The sequence below is a fragment of the Chelon labrosus genome (assembly GCF_963514085.1).
Source record: "Chelon labrosus genome assembly, chromosome: 13".
NCBI classification, from domain to species: domain Eukaryota; kingdom Metazoa; phylum Chordata; class Actinopteri; order Mugiliformes; family Mugilidae; genus Chelon; species Chelon labrosus.
The window spans coordinates 29,744,691-29,755,323 of record NC_140346.1 but is presented as its reverse complement, the minus strand read 5'-3'; the positions used below and the strand labels follow the sequence as shown (position 1 = coordinate 29,755,323).

At 42.8% G+C, this 10,633-nt stretch overlaps 2 protein-coding genes across 2 annotated transcripts; both read right to left on the bottom strand.

The window, feature by feature from the left end:
- Positions 1–1,962: 1,962 nt before the first annotated feature.
- Positions 1,963–4,595, bottom strand: LOC311498010 (olfactory receptor 52D1-like). Its single transcript, XM_084558443.1, has one exon. The coding sequence runs from the start codon at positions 2,966–2,968 to the stop codon at positions 2,039–2,041; it is 930 nt and encodes a 309-aa protein (XP_084414569.1). The 5' UTR covers positions 2,969–4,595; the 3' UTR covers positions 1,963–2,038.
- A 3,589-nt stretch (positions 4,596–8,184) lies between these two features.
- On the bottom strand, positions 8,185–9,920 carry LOC311498872 (olfactory receptor 52D1-like). Its single transcript, XM_084559642.1, has one exon. The coding sequence runs from the start codon at positions 9,169–9,171 to the stop codon at positions 8,242–8,244; it is 930 nt and encodes a 309-aa protein (XP_084415768.1). The 5' UTR covers positions 9,172–9,920; the 3' UTR covers positions 8,185–8,241.
- Between the last annotated feature and the right edge of the window lie 713 nt (positions 9,921–10,633).

Sequence of the window (10,633 nt, the reverse complement as noted above, 5' to 3'; positions counted from 1 at the left end):
TTTCAGGATCAGCCTTTTCTTGATATCTCAGTAATTTAGGGAATTTCTTCAAATTTGGCACAAACCTAAATGTTGATTCAAAGATCAACAGATTCCATTATGCTTTGTGGATCTCAGGTTCATTTTGATAAGCTTCAGTTTGGAGAAATGTAGCTCCATCGTATCTTAAAGACCACATTGTATCCCAACAGAGCACTTTGGTCTGAAAGTGCAGGCCTACTTGTGGTTCTTAGAATTTCAAAAAGTAGAATGGGAGGTAGAGCTTTCAGCTATCAGGCTCCTCTCCTGTGGAACCAGCTCCCAGTTTGGGTTCAGGAGGCAGACACCCTCTCTACTTTTAAGGTCATTTTTGATCAAGCTTATAGTTAGAGCTGGACTGAACCATCCCTTAGTTATGCTGCTATAGGCCTAGGCTGCTGGGGGACGATGCACCAAACACATGTCCTCCTTCTTTCTTCTCTCTCCTCTCTCGCATCCTCCACTTTCTTCTCTCTGGCACAGAGCTCTTGTCCTCTAAATTCCTATCTACTACTAGTCATGCAGTTCTGTGCTATTACTGTATAGAATGTTAACTGCTGTGTGTCCCTCTCCCCCTATTGACGCTATATAAATAAAATTGAATTGAAATTGAATTGGATATGGACACTTCCTCACACATTTTAAATTTCATCCCGGTGTCTCTCAGTGTGGTTTTGAAGCATGTGATTTTTCAATCAGAGAAGATCAAGGCAACATCCTCAGGTCGCATCAGGGTCAAATGTGGCCTGAAAGGTCCACCTCTGTATGAACACTGAGCATTACTACTTTATTAAGTGCCGTGAAGAAGACGTGTCCTAATGTTGTCTAATGTGATAATGTGAATGTTGAGTGTCTGAATCAGCACTTCTGTTCTAATGATCTAAATACATGTTTACATTTGTTTAAGGAAAGGGAACCATATATGGTAACTTCACTAATCTTGATTAAAATTAATTCATATTAAAAATTCTGAAAAATTTCACAAAAGTAAAAAAGTCTTCCTATGTCCTATTATAACACTCTAGTGTTGACGTTTAGAATTTCCAAGTATTTCAATGAGTGTCCTATAAAGGGTTAATACTGCAGAGGGATGCCATAGTTTGATAGTGTGGCTGATGCATTTGAAAATTAATATGATTTTATCTGCATAACAGACAAAAAAGACAAAAAGTCAAAAGACATGAGGTATCGTTACAAATAAACTGCTGGACACTCTGGTAAAGGGCGAATTTAAAAGGTCAAAAAAGGATCCTGTTGGAAAAAATAAAACCAAACCAACATGAATGCTTTTTTTGTGCTAAACAGAAAAAAATGTGAAATAAATGCCTGATGCATCAAATATGATACAAAACAATAAAAGGTCCTATAAGCACCTCTCTTCTGAAAACATTGAATTTTCTCACTATTATTTCATATGTCAAAAAAGACAAAAAGTATAGGAGCACTGAGTTCCTGTCCTCTAACTTCTTATCTACTACTAGTCATGCAGTTCTGTGCTATTAGTGTATAGCATGTTAACTGCTGTGTGTCCTTCTGGTTCGGGTTCTGCTTAAGGTTTCTTCTTGTTAAAAGGGAGGTTTTCCTGTCACCGTTTCGTCCAGGCTGCTCTGAAACCAGATATCCTAAAGTGTCTTGAGACAATTTGTATTGTTATTGACGCTATAAAAATTTAATTGAATTGAACTGAATTGAATATTAAAAGCAAAATGTATGAAAGTATGTATATTTAAGTTGTGACTCCTCAGTGGCCTCCACACTACGGACCCTTTACTCAAGTTTTAGGTCATGTCTTGAAGATGAAGAGTTGTTTGATATAACTTTGAAATATACATAAATACATTCAAGTCACATTAAACACAACACTTCTATCTCCTTTGTACAATTATTTATTCACATTGTGGAAAAGAAGCCAAACATGTTGAAACTACTGAAGTGAATATATTTTATGATTCAAGTCGTAACACAGTGTACAATTACAAGAAAGCAAAGGTCCAGTTATGTTAAAGTTAATGTGCTAATACTAATACGATACATGTGACAAGAGATTTTTACATGCAAGGCGGATCTTAGACAGATTGAGGCCGTACATTAGAGGGTTGAAGAGCGGTGGACATGTGAGGAAGTATAACGATAAAAAAATCCTCAACATGTTTGGTACACTGCTCATGTTGAATCTGCTCTGTAATATCTCAAAGCAGGCGCCAAAGGAGAAGTTGAGCAGGGAGGCCAGGTGAGGGGTGCAGGTGCTGAGAGCTTTCTGTCGGGTCTGTTTAGATCCAGAGAAACAGACTCTGAGAATCTTCATGTACGTGTGAATGATTAAAATTAAAGGACCGAACACAGAGAGAGCACTAACAGACAGGCCGTAGATGTTATTGACTGTGGTGTCGTAACAGGCCAGTTTCACCACAGAGTGGTTGTCACAGTAGACCTTGTTAATAATGTTTCCACAGCGTTTTAAAGGAACAATCAGAGGCAGTGTAATGACATTTACAAAGATCGGAGGCAACCATATAACTGCCATAAGGGCTGCAACTTTATTATAAGACATATGTTTATTATATTCTAGTGGAGAACAGATAGCGAGGTAGCGATCATAAGACATGATGGCTAAGTTTAAATATTCTATACTTCCATAAGAATAAACACAGAAAATCTGGAGGAAACAGAACGGAGCAGAAACCAAGTGAAGGTCAGAGAGGATCTGAACCAGGAGGAACGGGAACAAGGTGGTACTACCATACAGTCCATTGACAAACAGGCTGCACAGGAACATGTACATAGGTTCATGTAAGCTCCTGTTCACACAGATCACCACGATCAGAAGAACATTAGCTGCAACTATAAACATGTACAGAGACATAACAGTGAGGAAATACAAGTATTTAAATGCCCCAGTGTCATAGTAGGCAGAAAGAGTGAAATATGAATCTGGTGTAGAGTTGATCATGAGTCTCGTTTTAGTTTTACAACATCTCACACAAAGCAAAGGTTCTGTTGTAGAACTTACTGGAAGATGTAAACTGCTAAACACTGCTCACTTTTCATAATGTGCAGCTGAAACATCAACATCTGATAAAAAGAAGTCAGAGTAATAAAACTACACAGACCCATTGTTAAGGAAACAGTTTCAACAAACCACAAATGTAAGAGATCGGCCTTAAAGTCAAGAGGAGTAAAGTTATAAATTATAAAACAACGTCTGACATGTCTCCTGTAGCCAGCATGAGTCCCTCCTACCTGAGCTCAAACTCTTCTTTGACTTTTTAAACTTTTACAGACAGAGGACGCCCACAGCCACAGTGTGACCTCATTAACTGGTTAATTCTCATGTTGAAGTTACGTCAGCGAAATAATCAAACTCTGAAGCTTTTAATGTTCATCATGTCAACTTCTCACTGTTTCACAATAAACACAGAGGTGTGTCTAGGTTGTGTTTAAAAAAATCCCTTACCATTGTGTTCCTGTAAGATAGAATGACCATAAGCGTCCTCTAGTAGCCGTAGGGTCAGAAAACCTGAGAAGGGAGGATGTTGGGGTGGATGGAGCAGTCCACAAAACATTGGACTTTAACATAAACCCCAAATCTTCCATTCATTAGTAATAAATAAGGTATATGGAAATGGAAACAAGAACTGGACCAACAGTTTATAGATATACCACAAAGCACGCATATTCTACAACGTTTCTAGTAAAAACAGAACCAGGCCCACTCTGTGACGACTGTCAGTAGGGATAGGACGCACAGATTCAGTCACAGACCAAGAACCCAGAGGTTGTGGTGATTTAACCAGTTTATTGCCAAGACAGAGGTAGCAGGTGGGAGCAGTTATGCAGGACGATGAAGATTGGGCAGAACCAGGTTGGTGGGGAATCCAGGGAAAGCAGGGTTAGGTAAGTGGCTCCAGGTCTGCCCAGCTCCAGACCAGCCTCCAGTCAGGAAACACACATGGAGAGACAGACACACCCAACAAGGAACACACAGGAAATCCTGACAGTATAAATACTGACATATCCTCTGACAGCGCAGAAGATGCTGCTGGATGGATGGTACAACCAGCTCTTTCTCCTGACAGGGAAACAGAGGGAGCTGGTAACCCGGGGAAGCTTCAAATGGAGACATACCTGTAGCAGATGAGACCAGGGAGTTGTAGGCATATGTGGCAAGGGTGAATGAATTATTATAGTAGAGGAAATAACCGACAACGCCACCTAGGGAATTGCACCCCAGGAAATACTACTTCAAAACTGTAATGATTAAAAAGCACACAGATTCGTTTCTGAGACAGACAGAGACATATTTTTGAAAAGCAAAACAAATTTTATTAACATTAATAATAAAATAAACAGAGACTGGAACTGCTGAGGAGAAAATAAATCAACAAGACATTAAGGGAACTGAAATCTCTTTATTATAATCACTAAAAAAGGGCCCTAACATTCAAATCTAAAACTAGGTGAAAATATGTTAAGAATGTTTAAAATTACCAATTCAACATAAACTACCGAAACTAAAGAAAAGTGAGTGGAGGCCACCTATAGAGTGAGGCAGACTACACTGAGGAGTGCCTAGGGGTGCTACCACTACTCACCTCGTGAAAAACAGCAACACAACAATCCTCACAGCAAATATGGTGCAGTCTACAATCGTGTCCCGGTGCTTCTACTCACATGCTTAAGTGTAGGAACCTCACCAGGGGTGCCTAGCCTCACTACAATGTGGCACTCCACTACACTGAAAAAGAATAGCAAAACAATTACAAACAAGTAAACAACTAAATGAATAAACGAATGAACCCAGTTGGTTTTAACAATATAATCAAAATAATAACTCAACCAAAAGAGTCATGAAGCCCAACAGGGGTAAACAAAACCAAACAAAGGGCAAAGCAGGGATAAAATGAGCACGATGAAAGGGCTCATCACTAAGGGCAAAACAGCAGCAGGTAAATGAAGTGAACCTACAAAAAGCAAAGAACTAGTTAGCCTGGTTCATTGTGCTGCAAACGATCATATAGGGGCCATAACCCTACTCACCACCTTGTATAGGGCACTAACATCAGCTTGCAGGGGACAACAATGGGGCTTGCACACAGCAACGTCAGACCATACTAAAATAAGGGAGCCAGTTAGTCAATCCTGCAGTAAGAAACTTATTAGGTACATATAATGCCAAGACACCTACTTGCAAAACACCAAACACTGGGCCACCACAGACAACAGGACAGAAGCAGAGAGAGAGTGATCACAGGCCACAGGTGACCTATATAACCTGGTCTTAATTGAGGGAGCGGTCGAGGAGGAGTCAGGCCTGAGGCCACACCCACAAACAACAACAACAGAAGCTTTCCCACTACACATAGGAAAGTTGCTCCAGGAAACTGGGTTTGCCGACACCATGCAATGCAGGGATGTCTCCAGGTCCTGGTTTGCTCTCTCTGTAGGGCAGTCAGACTGGGGGTGGAATCCAGAATAAAGGCTGGCTGCAGCCCCAATGCCCTGACAAAAGGCTCGCCAAACCTGTGACACAAACTGAGGTCCCCTTTCAGACATAATGTACACTGGAATGTCATGTAAACAAATTACATGATTAGTCAATAGATCAGCCGTTTCCTTGGTTGATGGCAGTCTGGGGATAGCAATAAAATGCGCAGCCTTAGAAAAACAATCAACCACTGTAAGGATGGCAGAGTTACCTTAAGATACAAGGAGTCCGGTCACAAAGTCCAGGGTTCTGTGGGACCACGGCTAACTTAGGATGGGCAGAGGCTGAAGGAGACCAGGGGGTGGTGAACTCACGGTCTTCCCTCTAGCACAGACTGAACAGGCCACAACGTAGGAGCGTGTGTCATGGTCCGTAGTGGGCCACCACCTGGGTCAGGTTGATCGCGAAGTGCTTCCTAGATACAGGACCCGATCTCCCAGGTGATTGGGGCAACTAGCAGGAGGGATGGAGAATGTTTTCTGGTTTGTCTGGGACCTCCTACTGGCTGAACTGGCGGGACAGGGCGTCTGGTTTAACGTTGCGGGAACCTGGGAGATAGGTAACAAAAGGTGCTCCAACTCAAGACCTTACCACCAGACCATTCCATGTTGGGGTTGTGCAGTTTTAACCAGGGAGCCCAAGAATGAGTGGTGTCCTGGGTGAAGAAATAATGAGGAGGCGGCACAGGAGGTGGTTAGCACTGATGCCTCACAGCCAGAAGGTTCTGGGTTCTAATCCAGGCCGACTGGTTCCATTCTGTGTGTAGTTTGCATGTTCTCCCAGTGTCTGCGTGGGTTCTCTCCAGGTTCTCCAGCTTCCTCCCACCGTCCAAAGACATGCTGGTTAGGTTCATTGGTGATTCTAAATTGGCCGTAGGTATGAGTGTGAATGGTTGTCTGTCTCTCTGTGTTAGCCCTGTGATAGACTGGAGACCTGTCCAGGGCGTACCCCGCCCCTCGCCCGATGACAACTGGGATAGGCTACGCCACCCTTAACAGGAATAAGCAGTTACAGAAGATGAATGAATGAATGAATGAATGAATGAATGAATAATGACGAAGCGTATGGATTCTCTATGGTTTCCAGAGATAACAAGCATAGGGGCTGGGTGCAGTGCGTTACCCTGGCCAGGAATCTCCACTGCCAGAACAGTCTGAGGCTCCTTCAAAGGCTCGAGAGTTAAACCTGCTTGTTCCGCCACCTGTTGATCGAGGAAATTCCCCTTGGCCCCTGAGTCCACCAACGGCAACATGGGTAGAGAAAAGAAGTTACAACAAAGAGAAGCAGGCGACTGAAAACGATGTAGCTCCTCTTGGAGGGATTTGGTTTGGCCCACCAGGACCCCCACTGTTACTGGTGAGCTTGGTCTTTTGGTCGTACCAGACAGATGGTAATAAAATGTCTTCTTCTGCCAGAATAGAGGCACTCCCCTGCCTGGCGCCTCCGTAGCCTCTCCACAGGGGTTAGGTGAGCCCGACCAAGCTGCATAGGCTCCACAGGGGTACTGGACGGTAAGGCAAGGGCTGCAGCAGGTACCGGGCTGGTGGTCGGCAGAAGAGCCCTAGACCTGCAAGCAGGGGTAGCAGTCTTCTCCCAACGACGAGAGCAAAGCCGGGTATCAATCCTATTCTCACCCAGCTCAACCTTCAACTGTTCATTCAATCCATTAATGCTAAGCTAACTTTCACAGCAAGATGGCTGTATTGTGTTTAATATTTGATGTTCAGCCAGGTTCGTTGAGTAAAAGGGGTTACGGTTCTCACATATAGCCATGTCCACCATCATTCTCTTCCAGCCTTCACAGCAGGTAATTTTGTCATTACTCCACTTCAGTAAAATGTTCTTCCTCACAGCAGGAGTGTCTGCTCAGGAGGCCCAGGGTGGGGGTTACTGGGAGCATCTCCAGGTCCATAATCAACATAATGCATCTATACCACTACTTAGGCAAGTTACGGTATGACCAAAGACAACAAGTTCACACAGAGGAAAGAGACATGTTTAAATAACGTCTACTTGCTTTGCACAATTATAGCCTCAGATGGATTTAGTTTGTGTCCAGATATCAGAAGAGGTGCAAGTTACATAAATACATAGAAGACTGCCAAGAAAGATGAGCAGAATTTAATATTAAGGTAAAGTAAAACAAAGTGCTTTATTTGTCATTATACATGGTCAGATGGAGAGTTAGTCCTGTGACCGAGTGCATCGCCACTGTGGGCCAACCTGAGCCGGCACTGAGCACCCATGCTTTTTGATGACAGTGGGAGGAAACTGGAGAACCTGGAGAGAACCCACGCAGACACAGGGAGAACATGCAAACTACACACAGAAAGGAACCAGTCAGACTAGATTAGAACCCAGAACCTTCTGGTTGTGAGGAATCAGTGCTAACTACCACACCACTGTGCCACCACTTAAAAACATTTTGTTATAAATTCTCACATTTAAGTTGTGACTCCTCAGTGGCCTCCACACTACAGACCCTTTACTCAAGTTTTAGGTCATGTCTTGAAGATGAAGAGTTGTTTGATATAACTTTGAAATATACATAAATAAATCCAAGTCACATTAAACACAACACTTCTATCTCCTTTGTACAATTATTTATTCACATTGTAGAAAAAAAGCCAAACATGTTGAAACTATTGAAGTAAATATATTTTATGATTCAAGTCGTAACACAGTGTACAATTACAAGAAAGCAAAGGTCCAGTTATGTTAAAGTTAATGTGCTAATACTAATACGATACATGTGACAAGAGATTTTTACATGCAAGACGGATCTTAGACAGATTGAGGCCGTACATTAGAGGGTTGAAGAGCGGTGGACATGTGAGGAAGTATAACGATAAAAAAATCCTCAACATGTTTGGTACACTGCTCATGTTGAATCTGCTCTGTAATATCTCAAAGCAGGCGCCAAAGGAGAAGTTGAGCAGGGAGGCCAGGTGAGGGGTGCAGGTGCTGAGAGCTTTCTGTCGGGTCTGTTTAGATCCAGAGAAACAGACTCTGAGAATCTTCATGTACGTGTGAATGATTAAAATTAAAGGACCGAACACAGAGAGAGCACTAACAGACAGGCCGTAGATGTTATTGACTGTGGTGTCGTAACAGGCCAGTTTCACCACAGAGTGGTTGTCACAGTAGACCTTGTTAATAATGTTTCCACAGCGTTTTAAAGGAACAATCAGAGCCACTGTAATGGCATTTACAAAGATCAGAGGCAACCATATAACTGCCATAAGGGCTGCAACTTTATTATGAGACATATGTTTATTATATTCTAGCGGAGAACAGATAGCGAGGTAGCGATCATAAGACATGATGGCTAAGTTTAAAAATTCTATACTTCCATAAGAATAAACACAGAAAATCTGGAGGAAACAGAACGGAGCAGAAACCAAGTGAAGGTCAGAGAGGATCTGAACCAGGAGGAACGGGAACAAGGTGGTACTACCATACAGTCCATTGACAAACAGGCTGCACAGGAACATGTACATAGGTTCATGTAAGCTCCTGTTCACACAGATCACCACGATCAGAAGAACATTAGCTGCAACTATAAACATGTACAGAGACATAACAGTGAGGAAATACAAGTATTTAAATGCCCCAGTGTCATAGTAGGCAGAAAGAGTGAAATATGAATCTGGTGTAGAGTTGATCATGAGTCTCGTTTTAGTTTTACAACATCTCACACAAAGCAAAGGTTCTGTTGTATAACTTACTGGAGGATGTAAACTGCTAAACACTGCTCACTTTTCATAATGTGCAGCTGAAACATCAACATCTGATAAAAAGAAGTCAGAGTTATAAAACTACACAGACCCATTGTTAAGGAAACAGTTTCAACAAACCACAAATGTAAGAGATCGGCCTCAAAGTCAAGAGGAGTAAAGTTATAAATTATAAAACAACGTCTGACATGTCTCCTGTAGCCGGCATGAGTCCCTCCTACCTGAGCTCAAACTCTTCTTTGACTTTTTAAACTTTTACAGACAGAGGACGCCCACAGCCACAGTGTGACCTCATTAACTGGTTAATTCTCATGTTGAAGTTACGTCAGCGAAATAATCAAACTCTGAAGCTTTTAATGTTCATCATGTCAACTTCTCACTGTTTCACAATAAACACAGAGGTGTGTCTAGGTTGTGTTTAAAAAAATCCCTTACCATTGTGTTCCTGTAAGATAGAATGACCATAAGCGTCCTCTAGTAGCCGTAGGGTCAGAAAACCTGAGAAGGGAGGATGTTGGGGTGGATGGAGCAGTCCACAAAACATTGGACTTTAACATAAACCCCAAATCTTCCATTCATTAGTAATAAATAAGGTATATGGAAATGGAAACAAGAACTGGACCAACAGTTTATAGATATACCACAAAGCACGCATATTCTACAACGTTTCTAGTAAAAACAGAACCAGGCCCACTCTGTGACGACTGTCAGTAGGGATAGGACGCACAGATTCAGTCACAGACCAAGAACCAGGAGGTTGTGGTGATTTAACCAGTTTATTGCCAAGACAGAGGTAGCAGGTGGGAGCAGTTATGCAGGACGATGAAGATTGGGCAGAACCAGGTTGGTGGGGAATCCAGGGAAAGCAGGGTTAGATATGTTGGGAGGGAGGCTGGCGGACTGGTACGGTGGAGTGAGGCTTCCAGGGAGAACATGGCGGAGCAGGTGTGTAGATGGATCCAGGAGCTGAAGAAAAAAGGAAAGGGTCAGGGGAAAACCACAGTCAGTAACTGCACAAGAAGTACTCAGAACTAGAGACTAGACTTATGGACGAGGGGAGTCGATGGCCGATGAGGCTCCATTGATTGCAGGTGTGCAGGTAAGTGGCTCCAGAGCTGCCCAGCTCCAGACCAGCCTCCAGTCAGGAAACACACATGGAGAGACAGACACACCCAACAAGGAACACACAGGAAATCCTGACAGTATAAATACTGACATATCCTCTGACAGCGCAGAAGATGCTGCTGGATGGATGGTACAACCAGCTCTTTCTCCTGACAGGGAAACAGAGGGAGCTGGTAACCCGGGGAAGCTTCAAATGGAGACATACCTGTAGCAGATGAGACCAGGGAGTTGTAGGCATAGGAAAGTTGCTCCAGGAAACTGGGTTTGC

Bases quoted from the DNA above. Each gene is read 5' to 3' on its own strand.
- LOC311498872 (XM_084559642.1), bottom strand. From the start codon at position 9,171: ATGATCAACTCTACACCAGATTCATATTTCACTCTTTCTGCCTACTAT.
- LOC311498010 (XM_084558443.1), bottom strand. From the start codon at position 2,968: ATGATCAACTCTACACCAGATTCATATTTCACTCTTTCTGCCTACTAT.